Here is a 24687-nt window from a genome sequence, read left to right as displayed (position 1 = left end):
ATGACAACGTCAAATTATTTGAACATAGGTAAAGAGTCTTGAAAAGGAGTCCTCAACATAAATGTCAAATAACATTGAGTTGTTCTTTATTGATTTAAAAGCCATTTAAATTATGAGTGGCCACCTTACGGGGCTTACGGTCACATGATCGCCTTACGCCCTTTACGGTCACGTGATCGTCTTACGCTGTCTCGAATTTATCATTTTCCCCGCCTCAAAAAGTGCCCAGCGCCGCTAAAGAAGTTTTCACTTCAAGAATAAAAACGTATTTATTTATTTATATTATTTATTTAATAAATAAAACTATAAATATCTGGGTGACCGAGCTTCGCTCGGAAAACATATAATAACTCGGAAATGCGCGTTTTCCCAGAGATAAGACCTAGCTAGATCGATTTTTCGCCCCCGAAAACCCCTATATACCAAATTTCATCGAAATCGTTAGAGCTGTTTCCGAGATCCCCGAAATATATATATATATATATAAATAAATAAATAAACAAGAATTGCTCGTTTAAAGGTATTAGATTTTCGGCTTCGCCTCGAATTGTTACTCACGCCACTCGCCTTTTTTGACCTCTCTTAAACAAAGGTTGCATAAAATACTATTATATTATTTATTTATAGTATTTAAATGGCAAATAACAGACCTCCTGCAGTTCCTGTAGAGGCAGCGAGGGGTCCCGGAGGCTCTGCATGAACTTCTCGACCACCTCCCGCGAGCGGGGCGTATTATAGGGCTCCGGTAGACAGTAACCTGGGGAAACGACAATTGGGTCACAAACTAAAAAAAAAAAAAAAAAAAACGTTTATTCAGAGATCTTTCTTATAACTAATTACATATATTCTTCTGCCAAACCACAGAGTGGTTTGTTGGCAGACGAGGCTCCTTTATGTATTTGCAAGCTAGGTAGTTGATAGGTAACTTAAACTTAGGTATCTACTTAACCCTTTACCTCATGCGCAGCCCTATATAGCAACTATTAAAGTTCATTTTTAAACAAATACTTTTTATTTATGACATGAAGTAAGGGGTTAACTCTATATTCTTAGCGTACAGTAAAAGAAAATCAAAATAAAATTAAAATGTAACGTATTATTGACTTTGTATTTTGTTTAATAAAAAATTGCTTAGTTTCTTTTTAAATGTTTGTTTTGTCATCCTTGTGGTCTTTAAATCAGACGGTAACTCATTATAGATCTTAGGGACTAAATATTTTCTACTTCTCTGGCCATACAACTTACATTGGCACATGTCGATTTTCATATATTTTTTAGGGTTCCGTACCCAAAGGGTAAAAACGGGACCCTATTACTAAGACTCCGCTGTCCGTCCGTCCGTCCGTCTGTCACCAGGCTGTATCTCACGAACCGTGATAGCTAGACAGTTGAAATTTTCACAGATGATGTATTTCTGTTGCCGCTATAACAACAAATACTAAAAACAGAATAAAATAAAGATTTAAGTGGGGCTCCCTTACAGCAAACGTGATTTTTGACCGAAGTTAAGCAACGTCGTTTTTTGCTTGTTTTGCTCTATTTTTTGTTGATGGTACGGAACCCTCCGTGCGCGAGTCCGACTCGCACTTGGCCGGTTTTTTTAGCATTAGAAATAAGGTAAACAATCTTGATGTGTCTTTTTATTGAAAAACACGTTTTAAAAATAAATAATGGCAAATATGTAACAATTATGAATCTAATACGATCTTTTAAAGTCTTCTGCTTTCATAAGTAATAGTTATTGATTTTTAAAAAGTGTTTTTCAATTAAAAGACATGTCAAGATCGCTTACCTTCTTTCTAATGCTAAAGAAAACGAACTATAGAATTGTGCATTAATCATTTAATAAAGTATGTTCAAGTATGTAGTGGTATTTTAAACGTCAAACTTCTATGAAATTATGACGTATAAAATAACACTTACACTGCGTGCGCTATAAAATTCGTTACAGACTTTTCTTGGTCTAACTCTAACTACAGAATAAATAATAGTACTACCGTACAGAAAGGACACTTCCTATAAAACCGAAGTTTGACAGCGATTCAGGGTCGAATCATGATATCCCTTTCTAACTTATGGCACTATCCCTTTCGACTATTTAGGGTTGTCAAAATTCAAGTAATTATCTTATCTGTCGTCGTGCACGCAAAGGGACGTCAAGTTGTGTCAACCATGGTCAACCCTAATAATCGCTCGGAGCAATGCTGAGCCGAACGGAGCCGAGTTTGCCCGAAGCACAGAATAAATAATAGTACTAAGTACAGAAGACTCACTCTCTAACAAAACGCGTCTGTTACGATCGGCACAGATATGTCCGCTAGGTGGCGACAGCGCCACGCGCGGCTTATGGCTTTCCCCAAAATTGGAGCCGAACGGATGTACTTTTAGCTACCTGTAGCAAAGCGACGAAATCGCGGAGTGAGCCACGCCTGCCCGAAGTCAGAGGTGTCTCCCCACTGATAACATGCGAATTTTATTGAAATACATACCTGCAAGTATATTCTCCAATATGGCCCTATACTTGTTATGTTGTTGGCTAAGTTTCTCAGACAGATTAGGATTTTCTTCATGGGTGAACTGCCCCTTATATTGCGTTGCTGTGGTTACTAGGGACGGATCGTCCAGCTCTGTAAAAATATTGTAGTTATTTATTTATTTATTTTATTTAAACTTTATTGCACAAAATATACATATGGCGGACTTAATGCCAAACGGCATTCTCTACCAGTCAACCATAGGGCCAAACAGAGATACCTTCAATTGGTGCAGAGAGAGAAAATATATTGAGTGAATTAAAAAGAAGCAAACAATAATTACAAATTACATAAATAAATAAAATATATATAAACTACCACATATTTATAAAATACACACTATAACTATAATAATGATGGATATTATTCGAACTCTTGCAGTTATGTAGAAAATGTGAGAATTTTGAACAATCTATGACTCGTTTAAACTTTAAAGCTGCCATGTTGAATACGAATTTACGAAAAGCGCTGGTGGCCTAGCGGCAAGAGCGTGCGACTTTCAATCCCGAGGTCGCGGGTTCAAACCCCGGCTCGTTAGTACCAATGAGTTTTTCGGAACTTATGTATGAAGTATCATTTGATATTTACCAGTCGCTTTTCGGTGAAGGAAAACATCGCGAGGAAACCGGACTAATCCCAATAAGGCCTAGTTTACCCTCTGGGTTAGGTCAGATGGCAGTCGCTTTCGCAAAAACTAGTGCCTACGCCAATTCTTGGGATTAGTTGTCAAGCGGACCCCAGGCTCCCATGAGCTGTGGCAAAATGCCGGGACAACGCGAGGAAGATGAAGATGATGATACATCAGAATCCATTTTGCTTTTTGTTATGTTCCACATTTGTAGACATAGACATAGACATCATTTATTGGTAATAAGGTATTACAGGTCACAATTTTTCAAACATAGTGTATTGTAGTGTGTAATATCAACTATATCAACGAGAGAACAAAACTAGCTTCGCTGCGAGTGCTAGTTTTAAGCCTACAATAATTAAGAATCTTGAACGTAGCGACGGACTCGAAAAGCGCGAAGTGCAAGAAACTTTCGTCGCATTATTGTTTTCACGCAGCAAAATACGCTTGTTTGAGCTGGTGAGGTAAAAAGATTTTTATTGTTATTACTATAAAAATCTATCTTCGTGCCTCTCACCATACAAAATTATAGCCAAGGAAGTTTGAATCTTGTTGTATTTTCAATTGGGTAAAATTTCATTTATTCTAAAATTTTACGAGACAAATGAAATGCTACCTACTTTGTTTTTAATTATGGTTGACATTCCATTTAAACTGAGTGTACATCCTAATGTACATTGGGCGGGACGAGGTGAATGCCTTCACTTACCAAGAGTTCCTATGAGAGAGCCCATCTCCAGCACAGCACCAGGTCTGAGGTTCCACGTGACCTTACCAGCTTCGGGCGCCGAGAGGGTCATCACCATTTTCATCACCTGTTCACAAACAGTTCATTTTTCACATTATTAAATTATACAACGGGACTTTTAATCGCGTATCTAAGTTTTAAGATTTACCTCCGACGTTTCGAGGACGGCGTTGTCCCCGTGGTCTCGGAGAAGACTGGCTTAAGTTGACATCAGCATCGTCTAACCGCGCGAGTTATTCGAACTACCCGCACTTGGTCTTGTTTATCCGCTTGATATTGCAGCTGTCAAAAATCGTCAGGTGAACAAGTCTGCCGTGGCTGAGCATTTACTGGAGTCAGGACCAAACCACTGGATTGAGCTGCATAACCCTAAAATCCTGTCCACGGATCGTCATTTCTACAGCAGGAAAGTACGGGAAGCCATTGAAATCAAAAAACATAGTAATTTCAATCGGGACGAGGGTTTCAAGATCTCATCCACATGGAATCCAGTCATTAGTAAATGTAAGCGTAAACGAATATCGACAGTCGATAAATCGAATATCGTTAGTGTTGTGTGTCGACAGAGTGACATCCCTAGTGCGCAAAACGTTCAAGCGGATAAACAAGACCAAGTGCGGGTAGTTCGAAAAACTCGCGCGGTTAGACGATGCTGATGTCAACTTAAGCCAGTCTTCTCCGAGACCGCGGGGACAACGCCGTCCTCGAAACGTCGGAGGTACATCTTAAAACTTAGATACGCGATTAAGTCCCGTTGTATAATTTAATAATGTGTAAAAATCGTGAAAGTTTAAATCAGTGGTAGTTCATTTTTCATCACTAAATAGTATAAAACAAAGTCGCTTCCCGCTGTCTGTCTGTCCGTCTGTATAATAATAATAAATAAATAAATATTATAGGACATTCTTACACAGATTGACTAAGTCCCACAGTAAGCTCAAGAAGGCTTAGACATAGAAAACACCCAAGACTCAGGAACAAATATCTGTGCTCATCACACAAATAACCCTTACCGGGATTCGAACCCAGGACCGCGGCTTCACAGGCAGGGTCACTACCCACTAGGCCAGACCAGTCGTCGTCTGTATGTATGCTTAGATCTTTAAAACTACGCAACGGATTTTGATGCGGTTTTTTTAATAGATAGAGTGATTCAAGAGGAAGGTTTATGTACAATTTGTTAACCCGTGCGAAGCCGGGGCGGGTCGCTAGTTTTTTATATGCCAATTTTCTGTTTACATAAGATGGTACAGTTTTATAACATAGGTATCGTTGGTTAAGAGTGTAAACCTGCTAAATCTATTTAAATTTAGCCAGCCTAGACTTAACCAACGATATTTTGTTTTGTATCGATACAAAACAGGCGGTCTTATCGCTACAAAGCGATGTCTTATGGAAGGTTTCATCTCGCTCACTCACCTCAATGTCAGCATAAGGCTGTCCCTTATCCACATGCCCGCCATCTTCTATAAGACAATTGATCAGCTTCCCCGCAGAAAGGGACCTCAGCTTAGACGGGTCCTTTTTAAACACTGTTTGTAGTCTTGTCTCTTTCACTCACCTCAATCTCAGCATAAGGCTGTCCCTTATCCACATGCCCGCCATCTTCTATAAGACAGTTGATCAGCTTCCCCGCAGAAAGGGACCTCAGCTTGGACGGGTCCTTTTCCTTCTCAAACACTACAGTTTGGTTACCGATGACGATACGATATTTGTCCACTTCGTCTTTGAGATAGGTGGTGTAGGACGCGCCATCGACGGAGAGTAAAGTGCCTGCAAAATTGAGCCTTATTAGTGGGGGATATGGTATAAAATAAATTGACGTACATATTAACTTAAGGGAACTAACATTAAATGAAACAACAAGTTATGTTCGGATGACCAAGGTTTTACTGTACTAGTTGTACAATACAAAACACGTTGGACTAAAAACAGCCTTGGTCTTTCCATTTTACCCCGGTCTTTTCACGGTCTACTCGGTCTTTCCATCTCATATACTAGTTTTAGCATACTGTACATGTTCTTTACTGTATAAACTCTTGGTCTTTCCATTTTTACTCTGGTCTTCTCACGGTCTACTAGGTCTTTCCATCTCATATACTAGTTTTAGCATACTGAACATGTTCTATCCTGTATAAACTCTCGGTCTTTCCATTTTTACCTCGGTCTTTCCACGGTCTACTGCGTTTTACAACCTAATATACCAATCTTAGCATACAAAACATGTTTAAAACTAAATAGACCCTCGGTCTTTCCGTTTAACCCCGGTCTTCTCCCGGTCTACTCACCGCCGTCGGTCAACTTGTGCACCTCCAGTTCCTTGAAGCTTCCGTTCATGGCCAGGAAGTAAGTGGTGGGTCCGGACTTGCACGCTTGCACTCGGTACTTGCTGCCCGTGTGGATCAGTTCCACTTCGACGCAGTTCGAGAGCTGGCTGGACCCTTGGATTTGACCTCTGTGTAGAAAAATAGGTGACAAGAGTCAGAGTAATCTAAAAACAGTTAAATCAACGTCATATTTTAACACTTTCAGTGACTGCGCTTGCTACACGACACACGCTACGAGCGTATCCGATAACATGGGAAAACCCGTATGTAGCAAAAAGCGACTACGGATAGTGCACCCGCCTGGCGGGTTGCTGGCAGTGAATGCGTTGATAGGAATTTGACATTAATGGTGGCAATACCACTCTGCCACATCCCAAGTCGGTGCAGTGCAGACTTGGCAAGTGACAGAGTGAGATAGACAGATAGACTACCCGTCCCTCTTTAATTAATACAGTTAGAAAGACGGGTAGTCTATGTCGCGGCGAGATACTGTCGCGCCAATCATGCGCTAGGCCTACTAATATAAATAGTATGTCGTAGTAATAACTTTAATGAACACGATACAGAGTTTAGAAGAGCTGTAAAAATGTCTCTCTTTCTTTGTAGATAAAGCCATACAGTACAGTTGTGCGCGTGCAATAGAGATAGGAACAGGCGAGTCAGTGCACGCAGTTCTTCGTTCTTAGGGTCCGTACTTTAACAACTCGTTGCGTTAGTGTAAGGCCTGAGTGGACGCTCGCTCGGCGAGGCGTGCAGCGTGGCTGTGGGCTCACGCGTGATGTGAGCAGCGTGCACTAAGGCCGCTCCTATACGCTTGCATTTGTTTAACATGCACGCCGCACGCCCCGCCCCGCTGCACGCGCAACAAGAGCGTCCACTCAGGCCTTAAGACTTACTTCTCTAGGCCGCTCTTGAAGTCCTGGAAGTGCGTGGTGATGATGCTGTCGGCGATGAGTATGGAACCGCAGATCACGCCCAGCATAATGTCAGGCTTCTCGGATTGCATCTGGTAAAAAAAATAAGTTTTTGGCAAAAAAAAAAAAACATTTTTGATACAAACTTTTATTGTCGACTGTACTTTTCTTTCCACAGGCAACTAATACTCATCGAGACAATTCTAAAAAACCCTAACACAATTAGGTTTCGTTGTTTTTGGCCACCTCCTGTCACCATCATCAGATCAGCTCGATGGTACCATAATATTGCATCGTCACCCGACTTACACGTGTATGCAAATTTTCAGATCATTGGAAGTCGGGAAGTGGGTCAAATATAACTTACAAGATTTGACCCGTACAAACATAGTACATATTACATATGTACAATACAATACAATACAAATACTCTTTATTGCACACCTCAATAAAAGAAGACAATACAAATAAAACAGAAATACAAACAGAGGTAAACAACAGGCGGTCTTATCGCTAAAAAGCGATCTCTTCCAGACAACCTTTGGGTAGCGGACATACATACATAGGAACATTGCAAGTTAAATAAAAACTTGTAAAAACAGTTGGTGAGTAGCGTAAATTAATCCACGAACGGAGCGGCAGCTGACGTTCACAAGGCTACGTTTTTACCAAAAATGTGCGAGGATGCGTAGCGAGGGATGTTTTGGGCATTGGTTCCATTATAAAAGGTGTTCAGTATGACCATACCATAGAGAAATATAAGTGAAGAAAGAGTGGTAACTCCATACATCAGGTTTCTTACCAAAACGCGAGTTATTACGTAGTCGATATCCAGCGTCACGTAGCGGACATTATCAGTTCTGCTAGTTGACAATAGATGTCGCGGCAAACAAAAACTCTAATGCTTACCCTTTCAGCGATAAGAGCGTCCAACCAACTAGTGTCAATATCGTTGTTCTGAAAGGCGGGCGTCTCTAGCAGCGTAATGAGGTATACCACAGTCGTTCTAAAGTCACCCCGGATGCTCAGCTCTTTGAAAGCTATTACTAGGTTAATAAACTTCTGAAACTTACCCTCTCAGCGATAAGAGCGTCAAGCCAGCTGGTGTCAATATCGTTGTTCTGGAAGGCGGGCGTCTCTAGCAGCGTAATGAGGTATTCCACAGTCGTTCTAAAGTCACCCCGGATGCTCAGCTCTTTGAGAGCTATTACTAGGTTTAATAAACTTCTGAAACTTACCCTCTCAGCGATAAGAGCGTCCAACCAACTAGTGTCAATATCGTTGTTCTGGAAGGCGGGCGTCTCTAGCAGCGTAATGAGGTATTCCACAGTCGTTCTGAAGTCGCCCCGGATGCTCAGCTCTTTAAGAGCTATTACTAGATTCCTGTAAGGCAAAATTACATTAAAAATACCTAAGTATTCGGCAAAAAAAAATTTGTCGATACAAGCTTATAATTATTTTAGACTTGAATGACGTTGTCGAATAACGCCATTATGTACGATTCATGCGTATTGGGACTTTTATTACTAGAGCCAAATGAATTTAAACCTTTTATAGAGTAGTTTAAATTCCATATTTCAATAGCTACTAACTATCCCCTCGCGATAAGCAGTGTCCGAACTGCGAGTCCGCGGCCTCGTGTAGGCCTCCCGAGGCCGCTACGCTGAAGTATCCCACACGTTTTTTAACTACTGTGTGTGTGTGCTTATGTACCACACTGTTAACTGACAGTCCGTTAACCTTATTACAAAAGGCATAAAGTCCACCGATGGACAGTTCAAACTGTTGCTGTTTGTACTCACTCTCTAGCCTGCTCGCGGGTCTCGCCCCACGAGAAGCAGTGTCCAAACTGCGAGTCCGCGAACTCGTGTAGGCCTCCAGAGGCCGCTACACTGAAGTAGCCCCACATGTACTGTATCTAATGTGTGTGTCTTTATACTCACTCTCTGGCCTGCTCGCGGGTCTCGCCCCACGAGAAGCAGTGTCCGAACTGCGAGTCCGCTAACTCGTGTAGGCCTCCAGAGGCCGCTACTAGTGATGGGTAGGACATCAATTTAAAATGAGTTTGTATGAGTACCTCATTTTCTAAAATGAGGTGTTACAATGTCTTACTTCAAATGAGGTGAGGTACTAGCATATTTTCAGCGTCGACTATTCCATTAATTCCAACAGCGACATTTTTTTTAATGTATATTCATTTTTATGTATTCATCACTTCCATTATAAATAAATAAATAAATAGTAATATTTAATTGGAGTGCAATTCTGGAGGTTAAGAATAGAACTTTTAGGAGAAAGATAATTTTAGAATCAAACTAAGAACAAAGTACCTACATACCACATAGCAGCTTAATTTGCTGCTTTTATGAAACTTGTTCTAATTTAGCACTTTTTTATTGTTAGATTGTTTAGTCCTCCTCCTTGCAACTTGATATAATTTTAAGTATGATAATCACTAGCGACCCGCAACGGATTTTGATGCGGTTTTTTTTAATTAATAGATAGAGTGATTTTGTGATGCGCGCGAGTAAATGAGTAAAATGAATAGAGGAGTGAAGTAAGACATTTTTGCGGTACGAAGTACTGCGACAAATTAACAAAATGAGTGGTACAAATGAGGTGCCTCACGAGTGAGCGACTCAACACTAGCCGCTACACTGAAGTAGCCCCACATGTACTGTATCTAATGTGTGTGTCTTTATACTCACTCTCTGGCCTGCTCGCGGGTCTCGCCCCACGAGAAGCAGTGTCCAAACTGCGAGTCCGCTAACTCGTGTAGGCCTCCAGAGGCCGCTACACTGAAGTAGCCCCACATGTACTGTATCTAATGTGTCTTTATACTCACTCTCTGGCCTGCTCGCGGGTCTCGCCCCACGAGAAGCAGTGTCCGAACTGCGAGTCCGCGAACTCATGTAGGCCTCCAGAGGCCGCTACACTGAAGTAGCCCCACATGTACTGTATCTAATGTGTCTTTATACTCACTCTCTGGCCTGCTCGCGGGTCTCGCCCCACGAGAAGCAGTGTCCGAACTGCGAGTCCGCGAACTCATGTAGGCCTCCAGAGGCCGCTACACTGAAGTAGCCCCACATGTACTGTATCTAATGTGTCTTTATACTCACTCTCTGGCCTGCTCGCGGGTCTCGCCCCACGAGAAGCAGTGTCCGAACTGCGAGTCCGCGAACTCGTGTAGGCCTCCAGAGGCCGCTACACTGAAGTAGCCCCACATGTACTGTATCTAATGTGTGTGTCTTTATACTCACTCTCTGGCCTGCTCGCGGGTCTCGCCCCACGAGAAGCAGTGTCCGAACTGCGAGTCCGCGAACTCGTGTAGGCCTCCCGAGGCCGCTACACTGAAGTAGCCCCACATGTTCTGTATCTAATGTGTGTGTCTTTATATTCACTCTCTGGCCTGCTCGCGGGTCTCGCCCCACGAGAAGCAGTGTCCGAACTGCGAGTCCGCGAACTCGTGTAGGCCTCCCGAGGCCGCTACACTGAAGTAGCCCCACATGTTCTGTATCTAAAGTGTGTGTCTTTATACTCACTCTCTGGCCTGCTCGCGGGTCTCGCCCCACGAGAAGCAGTGTCCGAACTGCGAGTCCGCGAACTCGTGTAGGCCTCCAGAGGCCGCTACACTGAAGTAGCCCCACACGTTATTTAACTACTGTGTATGTGTTTATATACTCACTCTCTGGCCCGCTCGCGGGTCTCGCCCCACGAGAAGCAGTGTCCGAACTGCGAGTCCGCGAACTCGTGTAGGCCTCCAGAGGCCGCTACGTTGAAGTAGCCCCACACGTTATTTAACTACTGTGTATGTGTTTATATACTCACTCTCTGGCCTGCTCGCGGGTCTCGCCCCACGAGAAGCAGTGTCCGAACTGCGAGTCCGCGAACTCGTGTAGGCCTCCAGAGGCCGCTACGTTGAAGTAGCCCCACACGTTATTTAACTACTGTGTATGTGTTTATATACTCACTCTCTGGCCTGCTCGCGGGTCTCGCCCCACGAGAAGCAGTGTCCGAACTGCGAGTCCGCGAACTCGTGTAGGCCTCCAGAGGCCGCCACGCTAAAGTAGCCCCACACGTTCTTAGATGAGCGGAAGTTGAGCTCTTGCACTGTACCGGATGACGGTTTGAAACCTGTCAAAGAAATATTTGAGGTATGAGGAATAGGATTAATTGTTATTTGTTTCACAAACAATTATTCGGCCTTCGTCGTACCGCAGGCGGATGTCCTATATATAGTACAGTGGGAGACCCATGGCGATCTGTCATCAACTGACCTTCATCGGGGTTCTCGGAAGTGATACGGGCGGCGATGACGTGACCCCAGCTATGATTGACAGACCCCTAGGCCCTTCGTCGTACAGCCGGATGTCCTTTATATAGTACAGTGGGAGACCCATGGCGATCTGTCATCAACTGACCTTCATCGGGGTTCTCGGAAGTGATACGGGCGGCGATGACGTGACCCCAGCGATGATTGACAGACCCCTAGGCCCTTCGTCGTACAGCCGGATGTCCTTTATATAGTACAGTGGGAGACCCATGGCTATCTGCCATCAACTGACCTTCATCGGGGTTCTCGGAAGTGATACGGGCGGCGATGACGTGACCCCAGCGATGATTGACAGACCCCTAGGCCCTTCGTCGTACAGCCGGATGTCCTTTATATAGTACAGTGGGAGACCCATGGCGATCTGTCATCAACTGACCTTCATCGGGGTTCTCGGAAGTGATACGGGCGGCGATGACGTGACCCCAGCGATGATTGACAGACCCCTAGGCCCTTCGTCGTACAGCCGGATGTCCTTTATATAGTACAGTGGGAGACCCATGGCTATCTGCCATCAACTGACCTTCATCGGGGTTCTCGGAAGTGATACGGGCGGCGATGACGTGACCCCAGCGATGATTGACAGACCCCTAGGCCCTTCGTCGTACAGCCGGATGTCCTTTATATAGTACAGTGGGAGACCCATGGCGATCTGTCATCAACTGACCTTCATCGGGGTTCTCGGAAGTGATACGGGCGGCGATGACGTGACCCCAGGGCGAGGGTCGCTGCTTGGGCTCGTCCAGCTCGATGGCCGACAGACCCCAGGGTCCCTCGCCGTATAGCAGCCGGATGTCCTTTATGTGGTACAGTGGGAGACCCATGGCGATCTGTTGAAGAGATTTTATAGTGTTCAGTGAATAGGGCCACGTGCACATAAACACTAGTAGTGGCCTGGGGTCACAGTAGGACACTACGAGACAGTGTAAGAGACATAGGGGACAATGTAGGAGAGCTAGAAGACAGTGTAGAAGACTGAGAGACCGTGTAGGAGACCTAGGAAACAGTTTAGGAGACCTAGGAGACAGTGTAAGATACATAGGAGACAGTGTACGAGACATAAGAGACAGCGTAGGAGACATAGGAGACATATGAGACCGTGTTAGAGACTTAGGAGACAGTGTACGAGACATAGAAGACAATGTAGGAGACCTAGGAGACAGTGTAATAGACATAGGAGACATATGAGATCGTGTTGGAGACATAGGAGACAGTGTAGGAGACACAGGAGACAGTATAGAAGACCTAGGAGACAGTGCAAGAGACATAGCAGACAGTGTAGGAGACCTAGGAGACAGTGTAAGATACATAGGAGACAGTTTAGGAGACCTAGGCAGGCGTGTCTCACTCCGCGATTTCGTCGCTTTGCTACAGGTAGCTAAAAGTACATCCGTTCGGCCCCAATTTTGGGGAAAGCCATAAGCCGCGCGTGGCGCTGTCGCCACCTAGCGGCCATATCTGTGCTGATCGTAACAGACGCGTTTTGTTAGAGAGTGAGTCTTCTGTACCTAGTACTATTATTTATTCTGTGGTCTAGGAGACAGTGTTAGATACATAGGAGGCAGAGTAGCACACATTAGTATACCTGCAACTGTGCGGCGGGCAAGTTGACGTCGGCGACCATCTCCGTGCAGGGGTGCTCAACCTGCAGCCGCGGGTTCAGCTCCAGGAAGTAGTACTGGCCGGTGGCCGGCTCATACAGGGCCACGTGCACATACACACTAGTAGTGGCCTAGTGGCATGGGGTCACAGTAGGAGACACTACGAGACAGTGTAGGGGATATAGGAGACAGTGCAGGAGACATAGGAGACAGTGCAGGAGACATGAGAGACAGTGTAGGAGACCTCGGAGACAGTGTAAGATACATACGAGACAGTTCAGGAGACCTAGGAGACAGTGTAGTAGACATAGGTGACAGTGTAGGAGACATAGGAGACAGTGTAGGAGACATAGGTGACAGTGTAGGAGACATAGGAGACAGTGTAGTAGACACAGGAGACAGTGTAGGAGACCTGGGAGACATATAAGGGACGTAGGAGACTTAGGAGACAGTGTAGGAGAGCTAGAAGACAGTGTACGAGTCATAGGAGACAGTGTAGTAGACACAGGAGACCGTGTAGGAGACACACTAGTATACCTGCAACTGTGCGGCGGGCAAGTTGACGTCGGCGACCATCTCCGTGCAGGGGTGCTCAACCTGCAGCCGAGGGTTCAGCTCCAGGAAGTAGTACTGGCCGGTGGCCGGCTCGTACAGATACTCCACGGTGCCCGCTGACACGTAGCCCACCATTTTGGCTAGGCGTACTGCGGCCTGAAAAGAAGTAATTGTTAAGTATAAGTAACAGACAGTAACATTATGTGTCTTCAAAGAGCACAGAACGCCATCCTTCGTGTGATTGCCAGTGCACCCTGGTTCACTCGAAACGATGAAGTACACGACTATCTCAATATGCCCACCATAAAGGAAGAGATCAAAAGATTCACTAAAAATTACATTGAGCGCCTGGAAAGGCATCCTAATCCACTGGCATCAAAATTACTGGACAAGACAGAAACAGTAAAAAGACTTAAAAGGAAGCACATTGTGCCATAAGAAAGCAGTGGTTAAGAGAGGCGATGGTCTCCAAAACCCAAATTGTTTAATAACTATATACAGCAAAACTGATTATAGTCGTTACCGACTGATGGCAGTTCAAACCAGAACAAAAAAAAAAGTATAAGTTAACTAGCGACCCGCCCCGGCTTCGCACGGGTTAACACATTATACATAAACCTTCCTCTTGAATCACTCTCTCTATTAAAAAGATTTCGAATTTTCTGAAATGTAATCTCGTAAGGGCTTACGGCACCCTTTGGCCAACTCTAAGGTAGAACAGTATGGTTGGTACCAGTGTTGCTGTTGGTGTCGTATAGTGATGGGTAGGACATCAATTTAAAATGAGTTTGTATGAGTACCTCATTTTCTAAAATGAGGTGTTACAATGTCTTACTTCAAATGAGGTGAGGTACTAGCATATTTTCAGCGTCGACTATTCCATTAATTCCAACAGCGACATTTTTTTTAATGTATATTCATTTTTATGTATTCATCACTTCCATTATAAATAAATAAATAAATAGTAATATTTAATTGGAGTGCAATTCTGGAGGTTAAGAATAGAACTTTTAGGAGAAAGATAATTTTAGAATCAAACTAAGAACAAAGTACCTACATACCACATAGCAGCTTAATTTGCTGCTTTTATGAAACTTGTTCTAATTTAGCACTTTTTTATTGTTAGATTGTTTAGTCCTCCTCCTTGCAACTTGATATAATTTTAAGTATGATAATCACTAGCGACCCGCAACGGATTTTGATGCGGTTTTTTTTAATTAATAGATAGAGTGATTTTGTGATGCGCGCGAGTAAATGAGTAAAATGAATAGAGGAGTGAAGTAAGACATTTTTGCGGTACGAAGTACTGCGACAAATTAACAAAATGAGTGGTACAAATGAGGTGCCTCACGAGTGAGCGACTCAACACTAGTGTCGTAACTCAAAATCATACAAATGATACATCAATCATACAAAATCATACATTTTGCCACTGAATTTGAACCTACAGTGTAGGAAATAGAGTTGATCTTGAAAAACGTAACAAAGCAAAAGAGTCTCTGTTCCAATTGAATAAGATTTAAATTTCATCGAACTGAAGGAGTACTACAGGTAGGACCTTGGGCCTTAGGAGGATATACCATTATGGACGATGGGATACGCTTACTTTTTCCATCTCAATAAAGCTCAGCCCAGTCCCACTTAAGCATAGCGGTCTTGACACTACTAAAATAGCGGAACAACGCAATATGGGGCATTATCTATGAAAAGGGAGCTTATTGTCGATGGCGCTTACGCCGCACGGCGTCGTGCAGCATTGCATTTATATCGAACCATCGTTAATAGTGGCGTAAGCGCCATCGAAATTAAAGGTCCCTTTTCATAGATAACGTCACATATCGTCAGGTGACAAGCAAAGATTTAAACAAAAATCAACCTTCTTTTCGTACTAATATGGTTCACTATGGCTATGAACTTGTGGTGGTACTTATAGTTCGTTTTTTTAGCATTAGAAGGTAAGCGATCTTGACATATTTTTGAATTGAAAAACGCTTTTTTAAAAATCAGTAACTATTACTTATGAAAGCAGAATAATATAAATGATCGTATTAGATTCATAATTGTTACATATTTGCCATTATTTATTTTTAAAACGTGTTTTTCAATAAAAAGACGTCAAGATTTTTTACCTTATTTCTAATGCTAAAAAAAAACGAACTATAGTGAGTTTTGCTTGTCATCTGACGATATGATGATGATGAGGGTACCTTCTCCATCTCAATAAAGACGTCTGGTCTAGCGATGGCCGCCGGGGCTTCCTCGATGATCTGGTGCCGACGCTGGATCGAGCAGTCACGCCCGAACAGGGAAATCGCGTTACCTGATAACATTCTTACCAACTAATGGCCTAATTTCGGGATTATGCTGACCAAAACAACCATCGTACCTCTACGAAAGACTCACGTTCTTCCGTAAACACGTAACGCAAGCCTCCCGCCTCATCTGTCCAAGACACAGGTCGGCTAGTTTCCGTGGCAGCTTCCGGTACGCAGCCACGCGGTGCTGGAACAACCTCCCGCCACCAATAAGAAATGCCAGTCCACTATACGTGTTCAAATCTAAACTGAAACTACACCTTCTCAAGGAACAAACGATCTCCACCTAGCCGACCTTTACCTTTACCTACCCTCACCTGTATTTATACCGACCTCTGTGTTATAGAGTTTATATAGATATATGTATCTATGTATTGTCCAAATATTTATAAATAAACATGTCCCGGTTTTATAAATAAATTACAGTGTCAACTGCACATTCTGTTGTATTCTGCTTCGGTTCTGTTTTTATGTTCTGTGTTGTTTTGTGTTTGTTTTAAGTGTCAATGGGTACACTGAAAATCAGCGTCGTAACACAACTCATGTGCTACGACACATGCTGAGTGTTATCCTTTTCTGGAACCCCTCGCAACATTGTTACTTACCTACTAATTTACCTAGATTTAAGCCTATTTTAGTGTTGTTGTGTATGTGTGTTTCGAATAAATTATCATTCATTCATTCATAATTTAGTGTTCCACTGCTGGGCAAAGGCCTACCCTCGTTTGTATTTTCCCGCCAATCCGGATAGATCGTCCCGCCATCTCCTTTTCGGTCTGCCCGCACCATCTATCGTGTTCCGTCACTTCCGGAACTTCCGTGGGTCCTAAAAACTATGAAAAGATGTGTCCCGCCGAGTTTGTTGCCGGTCCCATATTGGGATACCCTCCTCCAATTGAGGGGGGATTTAAATCTCGGGGCAGAGGTGTAGGGTTGGAGCCGGTCTACCCTATCTTTTATCTTATCTTATCTTATCTATTTAGACCCACCTGCGTGCGGCAGACATACCCAGCCACTGAAGCATAGCGGTCTTGACACTACTAAAATAGCGGAACAACGCAATATGATGATGATGAGGGTACCTTTTCCATCTCAATAAAGACGTCTGGTCTAGCGATGGCAGCCGGGGCTTCCTCGATGATCTTCTGGTGCCGGCGCTGGATCGAGCAGTCACGCCCGAACAGGGAAATGGCGTTACCTGCACAATTAATATTCATTATTAATTTTTTTTTAAGATATAGACAGTGTATTACTAAAAGAAATTAAAAACTAGCTTAAATCTAAAATAGGCCCTAGAGGCATTGTACCAAGGATGCTGGCGACATTTCCTCGCTGTATCGCAATGCTGATACGTTGTGCGAGGTAGCCGCCAGCTCTTCGGTCACCAGTTACGTCAACCAGACGCTAATTAATTATTAATTGGCGGCTACCTCGCACAACGTATCAGCATTGCGATACAGCGAGGAAATGCCGCCAGCATCCTTGGTACAATGCCTCAAGGGCCTATTTTAGATTTAAACTAGTTTTTAATTTCTTTTAGTAATACCTACCCACTGCATACAGTGTGTAAATCCAATACGGGCGAATATTTAAACGGTGGTTAGCATAGGACCTAAAAAGTATATTGAGATACATTTTACTTCGAAATGCAATGAAAATTTTAACCATACAAAATAATTCGGCCCGCAATGTAATTTTTTTTTTTAATTTTTTTTTTAATACACCACACGTTACGGGATACGAGCTTTTTAAAGTAACTGTCAACGTTTGTTAGTAGTTACAATAAAAAGCTCGTATCTCGTAATGTCATGTCATCTTCTGTTTCTTAATGTTTGCAGTACATTGCTGCTTGGTACATGTGAAAAAAAATCATTACGGAGTCATATTAAGTGTAACTTTAAAAAACTTCTTAATTAATGATTAGACGGGTAAATTCTTATATCTGGTTTAATTTATTGCCCGTATTGGACTTACACACTGTATATCTTGTTTGTAAATAAATGATTATGAAAAGTTCATTGAAATAGATGTCAATATCTGGGAAAACATATAAAACCTAAAAAATGCGCGTTCTCCCAGAGATAAGACCTAGCTAGATCGACAGTGAGGTCTTACCGTATTGGTCAGCGATGAGTTGTACTTCCAAATGGCGAGCAGATTTGGCGAGCTTCATCACGAATATCGGAGAACCGGGCACCTCGGCTTGCACCTATGAATAAATAATTAATATTAATTAACAAACACATCAAAATTGCCTTAAATGTAACCCATTTTTATTGCTCAAGAGTGTAGATTAATTCCAATCCGCCATTTTCACACGGAAGTGAACACTAAAAGTTTAGCTAAAAGCTCATTTAGTAGCTCAAACAAAAACCGATAGCGCGTTGTAGCTGTTCACCAACGCCATCTACCGGCAACCTCTCGCAACTCACCTGTCGGAACATGGTTGGGAAGTCGTCAGCGTTCTCCACCTTCCTGATGCCCTTGCCGCCGCCACCTTCAGATGCCTTGATCATGACGGGGACCAGAACCGCTAGCGCGGTGTAGCCAACCAGCGCCATCTACCGGCAACCTCTCACAACTCACCTGTCGGAACATGGTTGGGAAGTCATCAGCGTTTTCCACCTTCCTGATACCCTTGCCTCCGCCACCTTCAGAGGCCTTGATCATCACGGGGACCAAAACTGCTAGCGCGGTGTAGCCAACCAGCGCCATCTACCGGCAACCTCTCACAACTCACCTGTCGGAACATGGTAGGAAAGTCATCAGCGTTTTCCACCTTCCTGATACCCTTGCCTCCGCCACCTTCAGAGGCCTTGATCATGACGGGGACCAGAACCGCTAGCGCGGTGTAGGCGACCAGCGCCATCTACCGGCAACCTCTCGCAACTCACCTGTCGGAACATGGTTGGGAAGTCATCAGCGTTTTCCACCTTCCTGATACCCTTGCCTCCGCCACCTTCAGAGGCCTTGATCATCACGGGGACCAAAACCGCTAGCGCGGTGTAGGCGACCAGCGCCATCTACCGGCAACCTCTCGCAACTCACCTGTCGGAACATGGTTGGAAAGTCATCAGCGTTTTCCACCTTCCTGATACCCTTGCCTCCGCCACCTTCAGAGGCCTTGATCATCACGGGGACCAAAACCGCTAGCGCGGTGTAGGCGACCAGCGCCATCTACCGGCAACCTCTCGCAACTCACCTGTCGGAACATGGTTGGAAAGTCATCAGCGTTTTCCACCTTCCTGATACCCTTGCCTCCGCCACCTTCAGAGGCCTTGATCATCACGGGGACCAAAACCGCTAGCGCGGTGTAGGCGACCAGCGCCATCTACCGTCAACCTCTCGCAACTCACCTGTCGGAACATGGTTGGGAAGTCATCAGCGTTTTCCACCTTCCTGATACCCTTGCCGCCGCCACCTTCAGAGGCCTTGATCATGACGGGGAACCCTATCTTGTGTGCCGCAGCCAGACCTTGCTCCGAGGTGGTCACACAACCGCGGGCGAAGAGTTCAGATGAGATCTTGATTTTTTTGCTGTTGTATTCCGCTTTGAGCTCTGTAACAATGTTTTCAAGGTCATTCAATAACAAAAGCTGTCAAAAAGTGACATCCGCTTTAGTCAAGTTACAAGCTTTTTAGAAACGGGCCCCTGTACCATTACCATCAGTTTGGCACTGACATAAACGTCATCGAGTACGTAATTTACTTTCTATGCATCTCGCTCGTACTCGCATATTAGTGCAAGCGAGATGTATAGAAAGTAAATTACGTTCCCGAAAGGGTTTATGTCAGTTTTGACCATAGACTAGGAATCCTCTAGACTAAGCATAGTAACGCTACCCCCTCTGCCACTTATACGGTAGTTTTACTCCATCTTAAAGTCAATCCCGTGCCGTGATTGGTCCGTGTCTTTGAACGGACCAATCACGGCACGGGACTTGCTCACCTCGTCCCCCCGCACCCCCGTATTTTTGGCAGCATCGGTTTCATGAAATAATTGCTCTAAACTCAGTCTAGAGGATTCCTAGTCTATGGTTTTGACACTGTCAATGACTCATGGTAAGGACTCTGTAGACGAGAACATCCGGACATATTATGTACGAAAGTATTTTTGTCCAAACTGAAACGAAGAGCTTCGCAAACGCTTCGGTCAGTAAATAATTATATACTAACCGCTTCCGCTAAGCGTTGGTGGCCTAGCGTTAAGAGCGTGCGACTTGCAATTCGGAGGTCGCGGGTTCAAACCCCCGCTCGTACAGTCAGCAGCAGAAGTTACTAAGCGGGCGAGGCGTTCATAATTATTTTACATAATATTAAGGGAATGTATACTAACACTATGGACATGGTCTGAATTAAATAAAATTGATTGATTGATTGATAATTACCTTGACGCGCTCTTATTCTCTTAACAATAAAGTCGCGTCAATATTATTTTGAACACCTCGCCCGCTTAGCAACTATTGCTGCTGACTGTACCAATAAGTTTTTTGGAACTTATGTACGAAATATCATTTGATATTTACCAGTAGCTTTTCGGTGAAGGAAAACATCGTGAGGAAACCGGACTAATCCTAATAAGGGCCTAGTTTACCCTCTGGGTTGGAAGGTCAGATGGCAGTTGCTTTCGTAGAAACTAGTGCCCACGCCAATTCCTGGGATTGGTTGCCAAACGGACCCCAGGCTCCCATGAGCCGTGGCAAAATGCCGGGACAACGCGAGGAAGATGATGATACTCACCGCTTCCGCTCCAAGGTAGCGTCGGAATATCAGCAGTCATATGGCCTTCTCGGGGGGTCCGATAAATACGACACCTGCAGTCTCAGGTAAATCCGTCCATAGGCTATAGTGTCTTCACGAAATATGCACGTTAGAGTGCGAAAGAGTTAAGAATGCCTGAAGATACTAACCGCTTCCACTCCAAGGCAACGTCGGAATATCAACCGTCATATGGCCTTCTCGGGGGGTCCGATAAATACGACACCTGCAGTCTCAGGTAAATCCGTCCATAGGCTATAGTGTCTTCACGAAATATGCACGTTAGAGTGCGACAGAGATATTAAGAATGCCTGAAGATACTCACCGCTTCCACTCCAAGGTAGCGTGGGTATGTCAGCCGTCATATGGCCTTCTCGGGGGGTCCGATAAATACACCTGCAGTCTCAGGTAGATCCGTCCATGGGCTACAATGTCTTCACGAAATATGCACGTTAGAGTGCGACAGAGATATTAAGAATGCCTGAAGATACTCACCGCTTCCACTCCAAGGCAACGTCGGAATATCAGCAGTCATATGGCCTTCTCTGGGGGTCCGATAAATACAACACCTGCAGTCTCAGGTAAATCCGTCCATAGGCTACAGTGTGTTCACGAAATATGCACGTTAGAGTGCGACAGAGATATTAAGAATGCCTGCAGATACTAACCGCTTCCGCTCCAAGGCAACGTCGGAATATCAGCCGTCATATGGCCTTCTCGGGGGGTCCGATAAATACGACACCTGCAGTCTCAGGTAGATCCGTCCATAGGCTATAGTGTCTTCACGAAATATGCACGTTAGAGTGCGACAGAGATATTAAGAATGCCTGAAGATACTAACCGCTTCCGCTCCAAGGTAGCGTGGGTATGTCTGCCGTCTGGGCCACGATGGATGACGCTATCTTGTCCCCCAGCGCCCACATGGCCTTCTCGGGGGGTCCGATAAATACGACGCCGGCGCGGTGCAGCATCTCTGGCAGCTTGGGGTTCTCCGAGGCGTGGCCCCAGCCCGCCCATACAGCCTAAAAAAAGAGATAAAATTATATGTGTAAGTTTATCAATATAGAAAACCAGCGCCGTTGGCAACGCTAAGTCGTGCTAACTGCATTGCTGAGTGGAGACCATTTCAGCCTCACATCTTTATCTGTGTTTTGACTGTTTTGTATACTTCTCGTTTCACATTTTTGTTATGTAATGTCAAATGTTTATTGTTCTGTTATTCTGTAATGTAATGATGTGTTGCCTGAATAAATATTTTTCTATTCTATTCTATTCTATAGTTTATATTCATAATGATATAGTCCTGTTTTCAAATTAATTTATTCTAAAAGACACTGCACCTACTTAATCTTTCTGGTTTGACCCATTGGTTGACTGGTAGAGAATGCCTTAAGGCATTAAATCCGCCATTTGTACCTTCATGTATTGTGCAATAAAGATTAAAATAAATAAATAAATAAATAAATAAAATTAGTAAGTCAGTGTTTTTAACCCCCGGCGCAAAGGGATGTTACCTATTTGTTTGATGCTAATGTCTGTCTGTCTGTGGCTTGGGGTCTGGGGTCCCTTTGATTCACATAATTTTTTAAGTCATAATGTATTTTTTGTCATATTATCATTAGTCCTAAAACTGAAACCGTTATCTTTTCAGGATTATCGTAATAAAGGTTATCCTATAGATTAGTTAGGTTAGGTTTGGTTTGTTTTATGGCAATCCTGAAAAGTCAATTGTAACAGGGGCTGATAGTGACAGTACCTGCACTTGTGTCCTGATAGCTATATCCACGATCAGCTCCACGTTGGCGTAGTTGGTGTTGTTGGTCCGCCATTTTGTATTGGTGTGGGGTCAATTGTAACAGGGGCTGGTAGTAACAGTACCTGCACTTGGGTCCTGATAGCTATATCCACGATCAGCTCCACGTTGGCGTAGTTGTTGCTGTTGGTGCCGCCATTTTGTATTGGTGTGGGGTCAATTGTAACAGGGGCTGGTAGTAACAGTACCTGCACTTGGGTCCTGATAGCTATATCCACGATCAGCTCCACGTTGGCGTAGTTGGTGTTGTTGATCCGCCATTTTGTATTGGTGTGGGGTCAATTGTAACAGGGGCTGGTAGTGACAGTACCTGCACTTGTGTCCTGATAGCTATATCCACGATCAGCTCCACGTTGGCGTAGTTGATGTTGTTGGTCCGCCATTTTGTATTGGTGTGGGGTCAATTGTAACAGGGGCTGATAGTAACAGTACCTGCACTTGAGTCCTGATAGCTATATCCACGATCAGCTCCACGTTGGCGTAGTTGGTGTTGTTGATCCGCCATTTTGTATTGGTGTGGGGTCAATTGTAACAGGGGCTGGTAGTGACAGTACCTGCACTTGTGTCCTGATAGCTATATCCACGATCAGCTCCACGTTGGCGTAGTTGATGTTGTTGGTCCGCCATTTTGTATTGGTGTGGGGTCAATTGTAACAGGGGCTGGTAGTAACAGTACCTGCACTTGGGTCCTGATAGCTATATCCACGATCAGCTCCACGTTGGCGTAGTTGTTGCTGTTGGTGCCGCCATTTTGTATTGGTGTGGGGTCAATTGTAACAGGGGCTGATAGTAACAGTACCTGCACTTGGGTCCTGATAGCTATATCCACGATCAGCTCCACGTTGGCGTAGTTGGTGTTGTTGGTCCGCCATTTTGTATTGGTGTGGGGTCAATTGTAACAGGGGCTGGTAGTGACAGTACCTGCACTTGGGTCCTGATAGCTATATCCACGATCAGCTCCACATTAGCGTAGTTGTTGTTGTTGCTGCCGCCAGGCACGGGCACATAGTGGTCCGCCATTTTGATGTATTCCGCGTTTGCTTTCAAGTCTTCTGGGGTCACCTGTCAAAAAACCATTTATTTATTTTACGAACTCATTTATTGATAATATATGTCATATAAAAAACACTATAGTTAGTTTTTATTTGACATTAGAAAAAGGTAAACAATCTAGAAGTGTCTTTTTATTGAAAAACTCCTTTGAAAAACACTTTATGAATCATATACGATTATTTACATTATTTTGCTTTCATAAGTAATAGTTACTGATTTTTAAAAAGCGTTTTTAAAAGACACGTTAAGTTTGCGTAGTCTTTTTCTAATGCTAAAAAACGAACTATAGTACCCACAACACAAGTCTTCTTGAGCTTACTGTGGGACTTAGTCAATCTGTGTAAGAATGTCCTATAATATTTGATAATTTGATTTGTTCCTGATAGCTCACCATAACGACGAAGCGCACCGCCCTTTCGTTCTTGAACATCTCGTACGACCATCTTCTTATTGAGCGCATACATTTTACAGCCCCGATACCGTTGTTCGCTATGAGGACCTGCAAGTTAAAATAAGAATAAGTTTGTGGCAAAAATTTCATTTTTAGGGTTCCGTACACAAAGGGTAAAAACGGGACCCTATTACTAAGACTCCGCTGTCCGTCCGTCCGTCCGTCTGTCACCAGGCTGTATCTCACGAACCGTGATAGCTAGACAGTTGAAATTTTCACAGATGATGTATTTCTGTTGCCGCTATAACAACAAATACTAAAAACAGAATAAAATAAAGATTTAAGTGCGGCTCCCATACAACAAACGTGATTTTTGACCGAAATTAAGCAACGTCGGGCGGGGTCAGTACTTGGATGGGTGACCGTTTTTTTGCTTGTTTTTTGTTGATGGTGCGGAACCCTCCGTGCGCGAGTCCGACTCGCACTTGGCCGGTTTTTTTGTACAAGCTTTTATCGCTGACTGTACTTTTTTCCACAGACAACTAATACTCATCGTACAATTCTAAAAACCCCAAACACAATTAGGTTCCGTTGTTTTATCACAGAGTTCCTATGACTACCTCCTGTCTCCATCATCAGATCAGCTCCATGGTACCATAATATTGCATTGTCACCCGACTTACACACGTATACAAATTTTCAGCTTCATCGGAAACC

At 43.9% G+C, this 24687-nt stretch overlaps 1 protein-coding gene across 1 annotated transcript in view; it reads right to left on the bottom strand.

Annotated features, from left to right (window-relative positions):
• Positions 1 to 24687, bottom strand: part of LOC134660497 (acetyl-CoA carboxylase) — a 126403-nt gene that overhangs the window by 66886 nt on the left and 34830 nt on the right. The window contains exons 5-20 of the mRNA XM_063516267.1: positions 23971 to 24078; positions 23448 to 23588; positions 21555 to 21735; positions 19312 to 19514; positions 18071 to 18164; positions 17038 to 17153; positions 13623 to 13796; positions 12152 to 12314; positions 11126 to 11288; positions 8393 to 8537; positions 7137 to 7246; positions 6202 to 6368; positions 5475 to 5686; positions 3875 to 3980; positions 2490 to 2627; positions 651 to 757 (exon numbers count right to left, since the gene is read on the bottom strand). Coding sequence (XP_063372337.1) covers positions 651 to 757; positions 2490 to 2627; positions 3875 to 3980; positions 5475 to 5686; positions 6202 to 6368; positions 7137 to 7246; positions 8393 to 8537; positions 11126 to 11288; positions 12152 to 12314; positions 13623 to 13796; positions 17038 to 17153; positions 18071 to 18164; positions 19312 to 19514; positions 21555 to 21735; positions 23448 to 23588; positions 23971 to 24078 — 2328 coding nt within the window. The remainder of the gene's footprint in view (positions 1 to 650; positions 758 to 2489; positions 2628 to 3874; positions 3981 to 5474; positions 5687 to 6201; positions 6369 to 7136; positions 7247 to 8392; positions 8538 to 11125; positions 11289 to 12151; positions 12315 to 13622; positions 13797 to 17037; positions 17154 to 18070; positions 18165 to 19311; positions 19515 to 21554; positions 21736 to 23447; positions 23589 to 23970; positions 24079 to 24687) is intronic.

Source organism: Cydia amplana, chromosome 27 (genome assembly GCF_948474715.1).
Source record: "Cydia amplana chromosome 27, ilCydAmpl1.1, whole genome shotgun sequence".
Taxonomy (NCBI): Eukaryota; Metazoa; Arthropoda; class Insecta; order Lepidoptera; family Tortricidae; genus Cydia; species Cydia amplana.
This window is presented reverse-complemented; position numbering and strand designations above follow the sequence as displayed.